At 45.7% G+C, this 20013-nt stretch overlaps 1 protein-coding gene across 1 annotated transcript in view; it reads right to left on the reverse strand.

Moving 5' to 3' along the window:
- Positions 1 to 12168: 12168 nt before the first annotated feature.
- The window catches only part of tph2 (tryptophan hydroxylase 2 (tryptophan 5-monooxygenase)), a 14152-nt gene continuing 6307 nt past the window's right edge, over positions 12169 to 20013 (reverse strand). Inside the window, exons 2-11 of the mRNA XM_087844293.1 lie at positions 19223 to 19357; positions 18954 to 19137; positions 16036 to 16136; positions 15407 to 15474; positions 15135 to 15331; positions 14782 to 14917; positions 14501 to 14627; positions 13717 to 13812; positions 13470 to 13603; positions 12169 to 13353 (exon numbers count right to left, since the gene is read on the reverse strand). Coding sequence (XP_087700419.1) covers positions 13179 to 13353; positions 13470 to 13603; positions 13717 to 13812; positions 14501 to 14627; positions 14782 to 14917; positions 15135 to 15331; positions 15407 to 15474; positions 16036 to 16136; positions 18954 to 19137; positions 19223 to 19357 — 1353 coding nt within the window. The 3' untranslated portion in view covers positions 12169 to 13178. The remainder of the gene's footprint in view (positions 13354 to 13469; positions 13604 to 13716; positions 13813 to 14500; positions 14628 to 14781; positions 14918 to 15134; positions 15332 to 15406; positions 15475 to 16035; positions 16137 to 18953; positions 19138 to 19222; positions 19358 to 20013) is intronic.

Consider the following 20013-nt stretch of genomic DNA (forward strand, 5'->3'; position numbering starts at 1 on the left):
GCAGGTTGTTCAGCAGAAGGAATCTGAGTAAAGGAGGAGACCCGATCCCAGGTGAGTCCATCCCAACCATCAGACCTCGGCCCACATGATGACCCTCAGGACCTCCTCCAGGCTGGGGACGCCGGGCTGAGAGGTCAAATCTTCATGAGCCTAACAAGTCGTCAAGGTGCCTTCACCTCAAACAGGAAGTGAAGAAACAGCCACTGTGACATCACTTCCAGGACACAGGTGTGTTTCATTGCACAGAAGTTAAAGCTGTGCTTTGGTGTCATGATGTAAAGAGGTCTGTGAATTCATGAAGACTAAATTCTTGTTGTTCAACCTCCTGAAGACTTAATGCACCTGTGGGTCTCTTACACTCCGGTTTACCTGTCACAGGTGAGTCAGACACCTCATGTTAACCTGAACCCTCCGTCAGGTGTTTAAAGTGGATGTTTTTTTTATTTTCCCTGAAACACAGTCAGGGATGGTTTCCTTAGAAACCACCATCATCCCAGCCTGCACGTGATGCGTTCAGTGGACATCTGTAAACGGCACGAACGAAAAACAAACTCCACATCATTCCTAGAGTATTTAAAAGTAGAATGGGAGGCAGAGCCTTCAGTTTTCAGGCCCCTCTTCTGTGGAACCAGCTTCCAGTTTGGATTCGGGAGACAGACACTATCTCTACTTTCAAGATTAGGCTTCAAACTTTCCTTTTTGCTAAAGCATATAGTTAGGGCTGGACCAGGTGACCCTGAATCCTCCCTTAGTTATGCTGCAATAGATGTAGGCTGCCGGGGGATTCCCATGATGCATTGAGTGTTTCCTTTCCAGTCACCTTTCTCACTCACTATGTATTAACAGACCTCTCTGCATTGAATCATATCTGTTATTAATCTCTGTCTCTCTTCCACAGCATGTCTTTATCCTGTCTTCCTTCTCTCACCCCAACCAATCACAGCAGATGGCCGCCCCTCCCTGAGCCTGGTTCTGCTGGAGGTTTCTTCCTGTTAAAAGGGAGTTTTTCCTTCCCACTGTCGCCAAAGTGCTGCTCATAGGGGGTCATATGATTGTTGGGTTTTTCTCTGTACCTATGAAGTGCCCTGAGGCGACTTTTGTTGTGATTTGGCGCTATATAAATAAAATTGAATTGAATTGAAATGTTTCTGTTGAGCTATTTGACAACTCAACAGCGCCGCCGTGTGGCCAAGCGAGTGCACTGCATCAGAAATCAAACAAACTTCCAAACCACCAGATTTTTTAGCATTAAACAGAACACTTTTTTAATATTGGCTTTTATTTCTTCATATACCATCAAGCAGAAGCTTTTCAGTTATCTTCAGAGGCATTTGTGAGGATGAGGAAACATGAATCCTGATGAACAGGATCTGAGAGTCACGAGAAAAAAAAAAATCCAACAAAGAGAAAAACAAAATAAAATAACCAACGTGGAAGCAAAATGACCCGAGTAAATAAGTGTAAATTAAAATTCTTTGTCAAACTGATGACATTTATAAAAACTTACATGATGGAAAGGTGGAAAGTTTCCTGCAACAAAACGTGAAAGATTGTGCTGCTTGACCTGCCAGAAGTTCTGGGTTAGGGTTCTGGCGCAGAACCTCGTCGATCTCGTCAGCAGGAAGCTGAATTGTTTGTACTCTGTGGTCTAATCGAACTTTCTCAGACAGCTGGAGACAGCATGGAGTAAAAATAGAAACATAGAAGCGTTTATTCAAAATATAATTATACCACAAATACGTCAAATGAAACTGTTGTTCTTACAAATATGGACTTGCCTTGAGTAACATGATGACCAAGTCCGACGTGTTGGTAATTTTCATAGATTTTACCGTTCTTCAGGTTGTGGTTGCCGAGAACGACGTGTGTGAGGTTACTGAGGGAGTAATCAGCGAGAGGGAATTTAAAATTTAAACTGTTTTAAACCTGATCTCTTGATTTCTCAGCAAGCAGTCGTTACATGCAGGCTAATGTCAGCAGTGCTGTAACCAACAGCTGTCAGAGGTTTGTTGTTGCATGTTCCAAAGGTCATTAATATTTGATGATGTTAAAGTTAATCATCTTTTATTATCCTTTACAATAACACCTGCCTCATCAGTAACCTGTATTTATTCATCAGATCTAAGTTTGAAAATGTTTTTGTATAAACTCGATGAACAGGAAATCAAACTCACGAGTTGCCACAGCGTGCACCAGTGACCACAAAGAGAAAACCTCCACCCTCGTCGACCCTCGTCGTCCTGCACTGACACCACGTACGGCATCGAGTTCTCCGCAGCTTTTTCTCCAGGAAAGATTCCCGTTGCAAACTCTGATAAAAGAAGAAGTTGAAGTCAGTGTGGCGTTTAAGATAAATCAGGTATATTTGATGTCTCACTGATGTCTCGCAGACATGGACGAAGACAAAGAAGCTTGTGCAGACAGTGCATGGTGCAGGAACCTCAAACAGACTTTTATACATCACGTGTCTTAGTTTGAAGGCTGGACCATCTTCATCATCTCGACTTCCTGTCATGCTAACCGCAGGCTTGTTCTTCGCATTAATAATGTTGGAGTCTTGTTGGTTATGATCTGCACAGCTGTCACATCTAGTTTTGTTTTTTCCTGTTGGTACATTTGGACTTTGTTGGCTCTCATTCTGCAGTTTACAGACATTCTGACCCACCTGAAGCCTCCGTCACAACCATTAGTGACCTCACGGTGTCTGCTGTGAGGACGGCTCTGGAGACCAGAGACAGCACGCACTTAAATGATCTGTACAAGTTGTTAAATGAATTTAGTTTGACAGAAAGTTCTGAGTAAAGAAGAGATGTGTCTGAATTTCTCCAAGCCCCTCCCCTTTTCTTACAAGAGTGGTTAGCATCATGGAGAACACAAAAACACGCTAACAGCAGAGAGAAGAGATTACAGCTGTTCAGTGTGCGATTCAGCAGCAACATCATCACACAGGCCTGCAGGTAAAATAATCCAACAGAAGACAAACTGAAGCCTTGCTGGGAAACAGCCGTGAAACACACCGGATGGGTCGGGTTATCAATGAACCGCTCCGGTGCTGCTGGCTAACAGGGTGAAACTGTGCTGCTGCCGGCAGGAGGAGAAAGGGGGATGGTGCGTTAGAGTCGGGACTTTAAATGCAGGGACTGTTAGAGAGACAGAAGGAAGGTAGACAGAGTCCCGATCAAAAGTTTAAGACCACTTGAAAAAATCCTGTTTTTCATGGTTGGATCTTAACAGGGTTCCAAGTCGAGCTTCAACAGGCAACAGGAAGAAATGGGAGTGAGACAGAACATTGTTTTGAGCATGCAAAACAACTTAAACTGAAACAGGCTGTTTCACAGTCCAATGTGGTGCCTTTAAAGTCTGAAGTGAACTCTGGCTCATTTCCATTCCTCAAATTTACAGTTAAAGAACAAAAACACAACTGAATGATGGATTACATAAAGTAAAGGGATTAAAACCTCAACAGGTGCACAGAAACGTACCTGTCCAGCCAGTTCAAGACATTTGTTGCCATGGTAATCTCCGTCTCCCCTGGAGCCAGCATCACCCTCGGTGGGAGTTATCGTCTGTTTGCACACGTGTGAGAGAAGGAGATGCTAACAGCTCTGTGGCCTAAAACGATTTGTCACCTAGCATAAAATATCACGCTTAGGGAGAACGTGTTGCCCCACATCTGCTGTCCCAGGATACCTCAGAGCCTGAAGCAGCCAAACAACAACATTCGACTCCACCGTCTGAGGGAGATCAATACTTTGGCCAAAAACTTTATTGATCTTATACACAAGGGTGCAAAAAGCAGCCCACCCCACCTGAACCCACGGATAATTAAAAAGATGGAATCTAATTCCATATTTAAGTTTATGTTCGAGAATAGACTCAATTAAAATTAATATTCTTCCTAAATTATTATATTTATTTCAAACATTACCAATAGAAATGAACCAGAAACAGTTTAATGAATGGGATAAAATTTTGTCAAGATACATATGGCAAGGAATTAGATTTAAAACCCTACAACTTAACAAAGGAAAAGGGGGTGGGGCTTACCTTCTCTTAGGGAATATTATTGGGCAGCACAATTAAGGCCTATGATATGCTGGTGTGATCCTTCATACGATGCTCAATGGAAAGCCATTGAGGAGGGTCTGACTTCCATCCCCATACCAGCTGTTATAGCAGACAGCAAGGTTTAATAAAAACTATTGAAAATCCATGGATCAAGCTGACTTTTAAAATTTGGGAAACAGTAATAAAAGAATATAAACTAGAAGAGGATGTTGCAGTTCTTAAGTGGTGTGCATACGACACACATTTTGCTCCAAATAAATTGGACACCAGATTCAAAGATTGGACAAATAAAGGATTAACAGCTTTATGTACAGTAATGGAGGAAGGGAGACTAATGAGTTTTGATCAAATGAAAGATAAATGTTCATTAGAAACACAGGATTTGTATAGATATCTACAGATGAGGCATTTTGTCAATAAAAAGATAAAAGCTAAGGCTGAATTAAGTAAACAGCTGCTAGACGTATTTAAAAGGGCATACAGTTCAAATAAAAACAGAGGTATTATAGGTGACCTCTATAAAGGATTAACAAATATGACATTACACTCAACCTTATATATCAAAACAAAATGGGAAATGGAGGGAGGAATAGAGATGAAGGAGGAAGAATGGACAACAATATGGGCATATCAATGGAAATGTAGCAGCTCACAGAGCTGATAAGATATTTTATTACACCAAAAATCTCACTATGAAGGTAACCCTCCTGCTTGCTGGAGAAATTGTGGAAATACAAATGCAAATCACTGTCATATTTTCTGGGACTGTCATGTTAAACTTATTGGAGGGAATACATGCAGCAATACAAGAGACATTTGGAAGATATTTACCTTAGTAAAGCAAAACTCTATTTTTTGGATATGCCAGAAGGATGGACAAAGAACGATAAATACTTGTTTAATATTTTACTGGCATCAGGCAAAAAAGCATCTCAAAAAAACGTCTTTCTTCAGAGAGCCCAACTATGAACATGTGGATGAACATCACAGTGGACATTTACAGGATGGAGAACATGACAGCAGATGTGAACTACAAGAGGGAGCTGTTTGTATCACGATGGAGGAAATGGATGGACTACATTAAAAAGCGCAGGCCAGCTTTTGCTTCAGATTTGGACTTTGTTAACTACTAGAAGACCAGAGGAAATATTAGTTACATTAATGGAAACAAGAACACACTCCCTACATTTATTTATTTATTTTTCTTTCCTTTTTCTTTTTCCTTATGTATTTTTTATTTATTATGTTTGTTGTTTCCTGTTTTGCTTCTTTTTCTTTCTTTTTTTTCTTTCATTCTTATTGTATGGATATTTTAGTTGTTTAAATATAGAAAAAAAAGAAAATGTATGTACTGACAGATAGCTGAAGTTGATGGTGTTGTATAGTCAGTGTTGGGAAGGTTACTTTTAAAATGTATTCCATTACAGATTACAGATTACATGCCCCAAAATGTATTCTGTAACGTATTCCGTTACGTTACTCAATGAGAGTAACGTATTCTGAATACTCTGGATTACTTAATATATTATCATGCTGTTTACAACTACATGAATGTGCTATTGCTGTGATTTATTACTGTTACTGAAGGTCCGCGGCTCCGAACCGTAGTAAAGGGACCTCTGGCTAATACGGTGGGTTCTGTGTCGGCTCGTAGCTGAAAACTAGCTTTACTTTGTTGTCTGGGTCAACTTTGCTAGCAGAGACAGAGAGAGGCGTTGAAAGGCTGCTCCAACAGAACTTATTGTTTCAGAGGAAAACACGAACACGGTGTACAGTCGAGTCTTAATAGCTTACTTACAGCTGGGCTCGTCAGGCTCTCTTCTTGGCTGCAGTGGTTATTATTATATTTACATGCTTCCAGCTCCCGTTTCTGCTCGATGACAGCTCGTACTTTTCCTTTTTCTCCCTCCCTCGCTCACAGACACATAACGGGTATGGCAGTCCATTCTCCCTGCAGCACGGACTACACTGCCCATGATGCTACATTCTTTAGAGCCTGTAGCATTCTGCCTGTTAGCTTAGCACAACAACAACAGGCGCTCTCTCACCCAGGAAACACGCAGAGAGAGAGCGTCACCCTGTAACCATGGCAACCGTAACGCTGCCTGGAACAACAGAACGTAGCTGTCAAACAAAACCCAAACAGTCCTGACCCGCCACAATATGAAACAGGGAAGTACCGCCGTGTAATCCATTTATTTCAACAAAGTAACTGTATTCTAAATACCACCTTTTTAAACGGTAACTGTAACGGAATACAGTTACTCATATTTTGTATTTTAATACGTAACGGCGGTACATGTATTCCCTTACTCCCCAACACTGCTCATAACTTTGCCGACATGTGGCCAACAGGAATGTTTTAATGTTCTTCGTTATTAAACATTTGCACATAAATAAGTGACATAATATTCAGTACTTACTTAAAGTTTACTCTTCGGCCGCCCCTCATCCACCGTTTTTTTTCGGCAGAATTATCCACACCCACCGCCGCGCTATGCATTCTGGGATACGTTGGGCCACGAAGTCTACACCGCCACAGCCTTAAAATTCAGGGAAATGAAGGACGCATTTGAGGGCCGCATTTTGAGCAGCCTTCGAATTGGGACAGCCTTCGTCGCATCGCTGTGACGTAATCGGCCTTAAAATGCGGCCTTTAAGGCTGCAGACCCTGAACTGGGACACAGCCGTTGAGGAGGTCATTTAGCCATTTAATCAGCTGTGTTGGATCAAGGACACGTCTAAAGGACACCGGCCCCCGAGGCCTGCAATTAGACACCCCTGATTCAGAGGCTTCCCTTCACTCAGATCTCAAACTGTGTGTCTCTGGTTCATGATGGCTCACATGGTTTCTGCCTGTTGTGAAATCTGTTTGTTGTCCTAGTAAGGCTACCATGGGGGCGGCCACTAGAGGTCGCTATAATACTGGTGTGTATATGTGTTTTTCTGAAATTGATGTAGCCACGTACACTGCTGCTACAATTCAATAAAAGTGGCTCGTGCTTGAGAACCCTGCGTCTTATTGCCTCCGATCATGACATGGTGTCAGAACTGAGGACTTCACGCCGAATTACACGAAGAAATGGCTAAATTTGGACCTCCGGAGCGATGCGGCCTTTAAGGCTGCAGACCCTGAACTGGGACACAGCCAATATTAGATTTACCTTAACATGCTTCAGTGTTAGAGAGGAACTCCGACACTCAGACGACCCGTCTGAGCAGCTTCCTGTGACAGAGGGGAGGAGCTCCAGCAGAACCAGGATCAGGGAGGCAGACGTGGTGCAGACAACGCTTGCTGTGGTTTAACAGGATAAATCAAGCTGTGACTCATCTGCACAGCTGAACTTTGACCTATGGTGCTCAGAAGGAAGTGAGACTAAAGTAAAAACAAAACCAGTCTCAGTGACGGAAATAAAAATGAAAGCCAGACTTTAGAAAAACAGGAAACCTGACCACAAATCAAGTTCTGCAGCAAGAGGTCAAAACAGCGGTCACCTGAGAGGGCAGTGAGGACGATCGCTGCCCGCCGCGTGAAAGGAAACGTCCCAGGTTGGTTTGAACTGTGAGCAGCTGGTGCTTCCTCCTTCCTCACCAACACGGGAAAGATTCTCTGTGGGTCTTCTGATGTGCTCACCTGCGTGCTCACCTGCGTGCTCACCTGCGTGCTCACCTGCGTGCTCACCTGCGTGCTCACCTGCGTGCTCTCTGGTCAGTTATCTTTCCTCAGGCTCCCAGTGCAAGTTTCCAGAAGTCTCTGGAGGCCGTACTTGATGGAGAAGGTGAGTGAACAGGTGTTTCTCTGACGTCCTGTCCGTGTCGAGGCTCAGACTCATCACGCTCAGTTTGTTTCTCAGGTGAGTCTTCCACCTGTGATGAGGTGCACAACAGGTGCTCAGTACCTCAGCGCACATGGATGCTGAGTGTCCAAAGCGGCAGCAGGACGGGTACGTTGTCTCTGTCCAGGCTGAAGCTTTCAGCATCGACGGAGCCGCACGAACCTCAGAGGAATCTCCAGGTGGAGGTCACCACGCTGTGAACGTATTTGAGCCATATTTGTTTTGTAAAAGTAGAATTTTTAAAATAAACTTTTGAAAAACACACATGCTGAGTGTCACTGACAGTCTTTGTAAACTGAGAAGTTCTTGAATTACACCCATCAAACTCTGGCTCCGCCTTCCTGGACGGTCAGTGACCTCGCAGCAGCCATGTGATTGGTCACATGATGTCATTACAAATACTCCAAAAGGCTCCAGCAGCACAAACGCGGTGCAGAGCTCTCCTGAATCCAAACTGGAAGCTGCTTCCACAGAAGAGGGGAAAACTGAAGCTCTGCCTCCTGACTGAAGGGAGTTTTTAGGACTTCCTGATAATAATGAATTACAGTCGTCCAGCCTGGAAGTAATAAATGCATGAACTAGTTTTTCAGCGTCACTCTGAGACAGGATATTTCTAACTTTAGAGATGTTGCACAAATGGAAGAACGCAGTCTTACATATTTGTTTAATATGTGCGTTGAAGGACATATCCTGGTCAAAAATGACTCCAAGGTTCCTCACAGTGTTACTGGAGGCCAAGGTAATGCCATCCAGAGTAAGAATCTGGTTAGATACCATATTTCTAAGCTTTTCAGCGCCGAGTACAATGACCTCAGTTTTATCTGAGTTAAGAAGCAAAAAGTTAGTGGCCATCCAAGTCTTTATGTCTTTAAGACATTCCTGAAGTTTAACTCATTGGTGTGTGTTATCTGGCTTCACTGCTTCCTCTGCTGGACGTCAGAGGAACTGCAGGTTTTGGTGTTAAGCCAGTGCTGAAAAAAAAAGTCCAAATGTGGAGATTACGGTTGTTTCAGCGCCGACAGGTCAGTGAAACTAAGTGATCAGCTCTTATTGTGATGCAACATAAATGCTCTTTATTGCACGAGGCTGTAACATCATCACTACAGCTAATCCAGCCAACTCTTCCTGCTGACCAGAAACAGCTTCCTGCACGCTCTTCAGCCTCCGTATTACTAACCCGTGTTTATGAGAGAGTAAAGAAATAATTTCCTTAAAATAAACTAGTTCTGATTTCACTGACTGGTGTTTTGTAGGAGGTGCAGCGGGCTGGATGACTCTACAGCACGTGGCGCTCATCTCACAGTCGAGTATTGCTTTCAATAACGAGGAAAAGCCACAGCGTGACGGAGTGTCAGGAAGCTGAGGAGCACACTGTGGGTCAGCGTATACGCATGTGTTTACACGATGGAGGATGACAGGATAACAGGATAACAGGATGAGACTGCAAGCTAAAATAAAGATCGGGGCTCAAACATGAACCCAAATAACTGCCCGGAGGTGTTTCTGTGCCGTAGCCTGACTGTGACACATCGCTTCAGTCTGCTGTCACAGTCCAGTGAAACTACAAGTCAACCACCTGATTCTTTATTTTACCAACAAAAACACGTCTTTAGTTTCTGTTATTTGTTAATGACCCTTCAGAGGGTTGTTTCTTTACTTTGAAGTGTTTATGAGTCAGTTCTTTAAAACCCTTTCACCTCTTTCATGAGAACCAAACTGTGTGGAAGGAGGTCGGTTTAAAGGAAACGTCCCAGTTTAAACCGTGACGCTGCAGACAGTGGCGGTCCTAGCCCGTTTGGCGTGCTGGGGGAACACTCCCTCTGGCGCCCCCCCCCCCCCCCCCCCCCACCCACACACACACACACACAGACAAAACATATTAAGGATTGTACATTAACATAAAGCTGTTGTACACACACACATATGAAGAGAGAGAGAGTATGCATAGTATGCAAACAGTCATCATAATTCGTCACACAATGAGAACAGGACAAATCAACAATGACTCATTAATATTCAAATCTGTAACATAATGTGTTGTTTGGAGTTTAGTCTGTTACTGTTGCTATTTTTACCATTTCTTCTTGGAGCAACTGTAACACACATTATTTCCTTAGAGATTAATAAAGTATTCTGATTCTGATTGGTTCAGGATGACCTGCCATTATCCAATCACACGTCTGCTTACCTGCATCTGTTGCTCGTTTCTCCTCCTCTTCTTTTCTCTTTTTTCTAAACTGAGCACCTGATGGCTTTGAACTTTTCTTGTCCATCTTCCATTGGTTTTAATTTTGCGCTCCAGTATGAACACAAATCCCTCAACCCGAGGATCACCACAACATAACCTAACAGACCAACACCTTAGTTCACAGATTCACTTTGTCTTTATTTCTGGGGTTTCACACAACCCAGGATTCAGATCATGAATCCATGATGGGCTTGGATTTACATCATTATGAATGAAATGTGCTCTATTTGGAAGCCCCTCCCCTTTCGACGGGTTGTGTGAGACTTTAAATCATCAAACTGTAAATTTTAAATTGTTATTGATCCTTTGCCCCGAGTCCTAAAGTGTATATTTATTTTCTTATTCTTCTTATATTTATTGTTTGTTTACTTGCGCTGCTGTAACTGGAGCCTCGTCGTCTCATCTCTCTATAAACTGGACTGTATGTAGCGGAGATGACAATAAAGTTTACTTTGACTTCAGCAGCGAGCAGGCGCACCGAGGGCTCTCGCTCACTTTTCGTGTATAGAAAAAACATCGGTGCAAATTATAAGTCTGTATCATGATGTCTGGTGTTTTCATGTTTGTTGGTTTGTTTTTATTTTGTTTTATTTTGTGAGTTGGTTATTAGACGCTGCTCCAGCCACCAGAGAATCCCCCGCCGCCCCGCCCTCTCCTCCCTGTGCCGCCAGCAGTAGGCGCACCTCGCAAACGGAGGGCGCGGTGCCTGTGACATTCCCAGTATGCGCTGGCTGATGTCGGGGCAGCATGACTACGAGCACTTTTTTTTTTTTTTTGCCGATGCCCGTGATGCCGCCCCCCACCATGATGCCGCCCCCCACCACGATGCCGCCCCGGGCAACCGCCCGTGTCGCCCGTATCTAAAACCGATACTGGCTGCAGAAGCTGAAAGGAGGCGACTCGGTAAAAGAAGAAAAATCACTAAATAGGAATTATTAGTCCGAAGAGCCAGGGAGGGACTTTTTTCTGGGCTCATCAGAGGATCTAACGGATCAGGAAGTAAACACCTGTGTCGGGCTCTTTTAACGTCATTGACAGGAAAAGTTTTATTATGTTGCTTCTGATGTGTTCGAGGCTACATCTTTAAATCCAGTTTGAAATGCTGCTGCTGTAGGAGGTCGCACGTTTTGCTTGCTCTTCATCACTTTTAAAAACTCGGCCTTAACTTTTGGCGCTGTGCACAATCGTGCGCCGCCATATTTTGCAGACATGTCCTCGCCGTCTCAGCTCTTCGGGTCACTCATTACAGGTCGTAGCACCTACTCTGTGTGAGCATCTCCCCTTTATTATCAACTCTGAGGCTTGTGCTTTCTTTCTCAGTGTAACCACCACCCAGTGTTTAGTTGTAGGTTGTGTACTTCATGTCTTCTCTGTGTTTAGTCGTCAGTCTTGTTTTGTTTACCTTTCTGCTGGTATTGAAGTGTCACCTGTTCAGTTAGTTCCTGTTTTATTTTGATACTTCTTTGTGCCGTGTGCAGATTCAGTTCACCTGTGTTCCCCAGGTGTCTCCACTTTCGCTCTTGTGAATTTAAACCCTTTGTTTGTCGTGTTGTTCCTCATGTTCCTGCTGTCTAACCTCAGTTTCATGTTTATTCTCTTCTTCATAAGTTCCCAGTAACAAAGCTGAAGCTTCCACATCTCGTCTCCTTCGTCCTGCACTCTGTCTGGACATGGTTAAAGAGGGAGGGCATTTCTACGAGCAGCAGATTCAAACCTGGCTTACAGCTGGGCGTGGGGCCTGGAAACAGGATCACGTCCCACCGACATAAAACTCATTGAAAACTCCGATGGGATGACTTTGAGTCTCAGTTAAAAGTCAAACATCTAACACCCTAAAGCCCCCAGCTGTTCCCCACCCACAAACATCTGGAGGACACACTGATACCATGGTGGGGGGAGTGTCAGAGGACTTCAGCCGACTGTAACCACAGGTAGCTCCACCCGTCGGACGCCCTCTGCTCGTGCAGGCACGACGCTCTCACTGCAGGTAAAAATGAAGACACAGAGACCTGCGACACTCGGGAGCTTTAATGGTTCATCATTTACAGGCGTGTACAGAAGCAACACAGCAGCACAGGAAGTTCAGTCAGCCACGGCCAATCAGCTGAGAGCGCCGCCTGTTCAGTCCACCCTCAGTCAGATCACATGACTCACTGATGCTCTATAGTCACGTGACCTCAAAGCTCATCAGAGGGGAGGACCTTCAGACGGAGCGTTCACGCTGTGACATCGAAAACGAGACAACACAAAGAGAGGCGAATGCGTTTTATTCACCCGATCCTGCTGGCAGGAAGTATGGCGAGAACTCAGACGGACGCCAGAGGAATCGCAGCGCGAATGAGGCGGGAGTCGCACGATTTCGCTTCTTGTTCACTTTGAGCCAAACTGTAGATCCATCACACAGCTGAGAGAGCGCCATGGTTGCCTGTGCAGTTTGGCGCCAAAGTAAAGGAGAAACAAGTTAATTTCTACGATGGATGGCGGTTAGCTGAAGGGGAAAGAGGTGAGTCAATGTGCGAGGGTCTTATTGGACATCCTTCTTACTCACGACATCTGACGAGCTGATCGTACTGAGCTAACCGCCGCCATGCTTTGCAGCAGTTCAGCTCAAAATGCAGAGAGGGGATTCAGACGAACGTTGAAGCATCAAAAACAGGCCTTTGACTCTTTGCAGGCAGTCACACGGAGCGACGCGGGGACATGAATGCTGCACACAGTGAGGTGACACTTTGCTCTGTGGTTCGTGTGAACGCAGCTCTGGATCGGCGTGGGGAGCCTTACAGGGAGCGCTCCTCGTCCCGGATCTGCCTTCATGAGGAAACACCTGCAGATGCTTGGGCAGGGTCTCGGTGACCTTTGACCTGATCAGTAAGTCGTCATTGATGGATTCGTGGCGCTGTGATACAGACTATGAGCCGGTATGATAGCTAATAACTTCCTGTGGTTGCTACATTGGACTCAGAGGCGTAGATGGACGCGTGATGGCGGCTGATGTTCTGCAGAAGCTTGGTGGTGCGTCCCCGGCTTCAGATGCCCATGTAGGTGTTCATCTTCCCCAGGGCGTCGCACACGGTGGTGAGGTCGCTGCGCAGGTCCTGCACCACGTCCTCGATGCTGCGGGTGTCTTTGAGCAGGTCGACGCTCTGAGTGTACGGGTTGTAGTACACCGAGAACGGGCGCTTTATCGTCTTTGCAAACTCTCTGCGGGAAAGGAAGCACGCACAGGAAGTCACGGCGGGCTCGGTCCAGGCAGGAGTGTAGTTCCTGTTCAGACTTTAAAACACTCACGATGCGTTCAGGGACTACTCGCCGCTTACCTCATCTTCTCCTTGGCCTCCTCAAAGCTCTCCGACACGAAGTAAACCTCTTGGAAGGTGGTGATGAGACACTCCTGGTTGCAGGTCGTCTTCGGGTCAAACATCTTTACACACGCCTTTTCAGACAGGGCATGCTGGGAAAAACATCAGCAGACAAACATCACTTCCACCGTGTGTGTGCGCGCGTGCATGTGCGCGTGCATGTGTGCGTCTGTGTGTGCGTCTGTGTGTGCACTGTGTGTGTTACCCTCAACTCTCCAATAGACGACAGTAGACCGGCTCCATAAGCTCTCAGCTGACCGTCCTGTTTGCACAGTCCGAACTCGATGGTGAAGAAATAACACTGAAACACACGAGGCTCCATCACTGATCGATCACTGATTGATCACTGATTGATCACTGATCGATCACTGATTGATCACTGATTGATCTCTTTAAAACTGGTTTCTATCATCAGCTGTTCAGACGGCCTGTGCTTTCATGTAATACCATTTTGCACCACAGGGGGGTGTAACCACGCTAACCCTCACAAACAGCAGCTCTGAGCAGCAGCTGGGTGGAGCTTCTGTCCCATCTCTGTGATGTCATGGAGATGTATGACTATAAAAACTGTGTGAAACTGAGTCTTTAGAGCGCATGTCTTTGTTACAGGGCTTCAAAGTAACTGAGTACTTTTACTCTGTTACTCTCACTTTAAAGTGATGCTGTAAAGTTACAACATGTTGGTGATGAAACATGTTCTTCTAGCGCCACCATCAGGTGACACTTCATCATTAAATAAGGTGAGAATGGGACTCTCATCGTTCTCAAACAAAACATGAAAAAATAATTTTCTAAATTAATATAATTAACGTGTAATAGGGTGTAAAATATGTAATCTCATACAGCTGCTGTTTTTAGTACCATTACTCTTAAAGAGATTTATTTATTATTTTACTGGCTTATTTCCATTTCTTTTATCCCAAGTCTTCCGTAAACCTCCCACAGCTGGATTCGAACCTCTGCAGTGTTACCATGACGATGAAACTCACGGTGGCGAGTTTCTGAACGTCCTCGTCAGACGCTCCCAGGGAGGCCAGACCGATCTCCTGAGAGAACTGGGCAAACTTTGGATCAGCCAGTAGGGGGACGTGACCCAGCAGCTCGTGACACGTATCTCTGAGAGGAGGAGGAGGAGGAGGAGGAGGAGGAGATCACTACAACTACTGAATACACAGAGTGGATTTCACCTCTTTGTCTGCGTGATGCTGAGATCATCAAACTCATCAAACTACAGATGGATGAAAGGTGGGTGTGAGGTGGAGGTACTCACGGCTCGGGGGTGTAGAGCGGGTCGGTGCTGTGCCGGATGTACTGAGTGCAGTTGAAGACTCTGTAGGCCAAACCAGCCAGGAAGTCTCTGGGAGACAGATAACCTGCCACCGGGCGAACGGTGAAGCCAGAGCGCTCTGAAACACACAGGAAGCCACACAGGAAGTGAGGTCATCACCCTGTTCAGCTCTGGTCCGTTCTCATCCATCAAAAAACGTCACCGCGGAGGGATTATGTCATCAAAGAGGCGGGGCAGCGACCAACGGCGCTTCATGTTTCAGCAGAATCTTTAATATGACTCATGGGTCACCTGAGTCCAGGTAAGCCGCTCACCTGGACTCAGGTGAGACGTACCTCTGAGGAACAGTGAGACGTCCTCCAGCTGCGGGATGTTGTCCTCTCTATAGCCACAGTGCTTAGTGAGCAGCGGCAGGTTCTTCAGGTACTCTTTGCAGGCGTGAGTCGGGTACAGTTTGGTCAGCTCTCTGAACACCACGCCCCACGTCTTCACCTCCTCCTCCGTGTACTCGATACGAGGGATGGGCTGCCCGCTGTGGGGGGAGGGGCACGTGAGACGTGAAACACGTGAGAGGTGAAACACGAGAAAACACAACGGACATACTTACAACTTATAATTCATGGCCACTTCCACAAAGTACTTCCTGCGCTGGCGATAAACATTATCTTTAAACCCCTGACAGGAAGGAAGAGGACACACAGTCAGAGTACAGATATCCCATCATGCCCAGCTTTCTGCCACCTCTGCGTGCACCTATGGGCTGCTCGCAGCTTTGCTGCCGCTCGTACGTCCCACCAAGAAAGGCTGACATCTGACACGTTAGCTGGACCTCCTCCAGCGTGTCGAAGCCCCAAAGACGAATTTATTTCGTGTGGATCGAAGAGCGGGCAGGTGTGTGTAAAAAGCCCCGCCTCCTCCACGTGAGGGGGCAGATGAGCAGCACATTGAACTCAGCACCTCAACCTGTGGGGAGGAACTGACTCTGCAGGTCTCACTTCCTGATCTATACCACCTACTGGACAGCTGCAGACTCAGTTAAAGGTTTCCTCTTGAATGAAAACAGCTGTAGGAGGTCCAGAGGTGAACTCAGAGATGAGCCTGAAGGCCCGAAGGAGAACCTTAACACCCTGACCTGCACACAAAGGCCCTAAACAGTGTCTTGAATGCAAAATGAACTCACGCTGCAGGCGTCTGTCAGCTGTTCTTTATAAATAAAGTTGAACTGAAATGACTCACGGGATGGTCGGCGTCCAGCTCGGACCCGTACATCAGCACTCTGTGAGAGCACTGATCCAACTCGGAGATCTTCATGGGAAACCAGGGAACCTCGTCTTCATCTGAGAAGAACACAGAGAAGTCTCACAACGCTTAAACACTGCGACCTGTCAAACCTTTACATCCTGTATGATAGCTTTTCATTTTACAGTGTGTATGTTAGTCGATTGCAGAGTCAGCTGAGTTCTGTTTTCTTATATATAATGTATATAAGTGTGGCGGAGGTGTGGTCCGGGCGCGGCTGCAGTGGTGCAGTGAGCTCAACGGGGCGGTGCTGGAGACGCAGGTGAGAACAGCTGATGGCGTTTGGACTGATGATGGTTTCCTTCCCCTTTTTTAGTGAGACGGGAGAGGAGCGGAGGGGAAGCTGGGAATCAGCTGAGACCGGAGCTGTCAGACTGTGGACGGTCATAACAAATGAAAACTAGAAATAAACGTGGCATCTGGCGACAAACAACTGTGTGTGTGCGTACGTGTGTGAAGTGCGTTTCACACCAAGCGAATCCTTTAGTCAGCAAAGAGAAAATATTACATTTAGACCGTACTGTCAACAGTGGCCAGCGTGTTCTGAGACTGTTTGTGTATCAAAACATTTTTTATTCACTATTTGAATAATATCGACAATTAGCAATAAATCAGGAAATAAAACATGGATACAGTTGATTAAATAATTTGCAATATTGTTGTTTTACCCCTGAGTTTCCACAAAAACTCTGGTAGTGAGTCATTCCCGACAGGATCTGGCCAGCTTTTCCTGTATCAGTCCACTGTTTACCTCAGAGGTCAATGCTTGGTGAGAAGCTTCGCCTTCATTTAGTCTTGACTTGTTAAAGGAATCTGATACAAGTCGATTAAACAGGCTCACTTCTGATGACGGCGATACTGAGCTGAGCTGTTGAGGATATCCTGAACTTTACTGTCGGTAAGCGCTGCTATTTAAGCTGCTCTTAGGCTCTGTTAGTTTTTGATATTGTCCACTACCTGCTGCTAGTGTTTGTTAGCCTCTGTTAGCTGCAGTTTTAGCTGCTTTTAGCTTGTGTTGGCTGCTTTGTTAGCCTCTGTTAGCCTGTGTTAGCTGCAGTTTTAGCTGCTTTTAGCTTGTGTTAGCTGCTTTGTCAGCCTCTGTTAGCCTGTGTTAGCTGCAGTTTTAGCTGCTTTTAGCTTGTGTTGGCTGCTTTGTTAGCTTCTGTTAGCCTGTGTTAGCTGCAGTTTTAGCTGCTTTTAACCAGTGTTGGCTGCTTTGTTAGCCTCTGTTAGCCTCTGTTAGCTGCAGTTTTAGCTGCTTTTAGCTTGTGTTGGCTGCTTTGTTAGCTTCTGTTAGCCTGTATTAGCTGCAGTTTTAGCTGCTTTTAGCTTGTGTTGGCTGCTTTGTTAGCTTCTGTTAGCCTGTGTTAGCTGCAGTTTTAGCTGCTTTTAGCTTGTGTTGGCTGCTTTGTTAGCCTCTGTTAGCTGCAGTTTTAGCTGCTTTTAACCAGTGTTGGCTGCTTTGTTAGCCTCTGTTAGCCTCTGTTAGCTGCAGTTTTAGCTGCTTTTAGCCTGGGTTGGCTGTTTTGTTAGCCTCTGTTAGCCTCTGTTAGCTGCAGTTTTAGCTGCTTTTAGCTTGTGTTGGCTGCTTTGTTAGCCTCTGTTAGCCTGTGTTAGCTGCAGTTTTAGCTGCTTTTAGCTTGTGTTGGCTGCTTTGTTAGCCTCTGTTAGCTGCAGTTTTAGCTGCTTTTAGCCTGTGTTGGCTGCTTTGTTAGCCTCTGTTAGCCTCTGTTAGCTGCAGTTTTAGCTGCTTTTAGCTTGTGTTGGCTGCTTTGTTAGCCTCTGTTAGCCTGTGTTAGCTGCAGTTTTAGCTGCTTTTAGCTTGTGTTGGCTGCTTTGTTAGCCTCTGTTAGCTGCAGTTTTAGCTGCTTTTAGCCTGTGTTGGCTGCTTTGTTAGCCTCTGTTAGCCTCTGTTAGCTGCAGTTTTAGCTGCTTTTAGCCTGTGTTGGCTGCTTTGTTAGCCTCTGTTAGCCTCTGTTAGCTGCAGTTTTAGCTGCTTTTAGCCTGTGTTGGCTGCTTTGTTAGCCTCTGTTAGCCTGTGTTAGCTGCAGTTTTAGCTGCTTTTAGCTTGTGTTGGCTGCTTTGTTAGCCTCTGTTAGCCTGTGTTAGCTGCAGTTTTAGCTTGTGTTGGCTGCTTTGTTAGCCTCTGTTAGCTGCAGCTGGCAAAATGTGACAATATCAGGAATGAACGAGTGAGTTTATGCATGTTTTCATGTATTAGCTCCCTGACTTCAGCTCAGGAGATGAACTTGAGCTGCGGAGGAAGACAATATGATTTTGCTTAGATGTCAATGACATAGTCTCTTTCCTTCCTGTTTTTGTTTCTTTGGTGAAGGGGACGCCTTCTCCAGCAGTAAAACAGACGTGGTCTTTAAATGTCGCTCCACGGCACGTGAACACCTACGACTTCTCTTCTCCTCCACCTTTGCCGTTTTATGCACGTGGCTAGAAACTGGCCACTTTAGTCAAAACAAGATGAAGAGATCCAATCAGAACTAATCAGGTACTACAGAAAAGGTGGGGCGAGTGTGAAGTGATCCAATCGGAAGTGACCTCATTGTGCAGCGTTTGATCTGCTCCTGATAAACAGCGAGGGAGGGGCGGTTCAGCCCACTCCCATGAAAACGCAACAGAAGAGGGAGAGAAGAAGAGACACGATCTTTGTAAACATCATGGAGAATCACTCACCGCTCAAAACACAAATTTTACATTTTAGATTTGAGTCACTGAATCAACTTCAGATTACGTCTGCTGTAATCGCGTCACATTTAGTCGACTAAAACTAAAGCAGTAGCTGTAAAGACAAAAGCAGAAAGCCTCCAGAAATCCAGGTGTGCGTCTGAGCGCGCTCATACCTGCTTCGGCACACCACACATGTGCTGGCGTATTGAAGGACACGATGTTGACGTGGTCTTTGAGATGCTCCAGCAGCTCATTGAACTCTTTCTTGCTGCAGCTGCAGTCTGCAAAGATCTCCACTTCGTTAGGAACTCGCTTCGACATCCGAGACTCGATGTGGTTCAGGTTCACGTGCTTCTCCTGCAGGAGGACGTGAGGACAGAGAGGGTGAAGATGGAGGTGGGGCAGAGGTTCAGACGTGATCTGTTTTTGAGGGCTTCCTGACCTGAAACAGTCTGAGAGCTTTGACCAGACAGCCGACCTCATTCTTCAGAGAAAACACCACTGCCGTTTTCCCAGAATCCTCTGTGCCCTCTTTGTCCGGCTTCTCGTTGATGGGACAGAAGGACGGACGCCTCGACTGACAGCAACAACACAAACATGACAAAGAACGTGAGGTTATTGTGACAAAATGAAGCGTTTCAATCAATCAATCAAAGCTTTATTCGCCACATGCAGGTTGCCTTGCAGTGAAATGGGACCCCCCCCCCCCCCCCCCCCCCGACCTTACACACACAACACAGACATCGCATGGGGATACAAGTCGGAGGTCGGTAGCGTTACAGAAAAACACTGAAATGTACACTACAATGGGAAAGTACAAGAGGAAAAAAAGAGACCTCTACTCATGCTGGGCTACAGGAGGACAGCATGAGAACAAAAAAACTCCTCTGCACAAAAAGCACATAAATGTCCACAGCACAACTTTGTGAAAGACATGACAAGCCACAGGATTGGGTGGGGGGTGAGGAGTAATCCGAAGCGAACACACCAGCCGCCCTGCACAGCGCTACCATTCCAGCGCGGCACACAGACCCGCCGTGTTCCCCCGCAGGAAACAAGCATCGAAGGCGTTTGGAAAGGGAGGGGGATGAGTGCGTGCTTATCTCTTGGCGAAGGCGGTCGCACTTTTCTCCTCTCCTCCTTCCCCTTATCTTCCCTGCTTAGCCTCTTTTGTATTACTTTCCCTGAACAGTCTCTCATTGTCGTTCTCTAAAACCTAAAAGAGAATTATGG

The sequence above is a fragment of the Neolamprologus brichardi genome, chromosome 7 (assembly GCF_056152115.1).
Source record: "Neolamprologus brichardi isolate AB-2024 chromosome 7, ASM5615211v1, whole genome shotgun sequence".
Lineage (NCBI taxonomy): Eukaryota > Metazoa > Chordata > Actinopteri > Cichliformes > Cichlidae > Neolamprologus > Neolamprologus brichardi.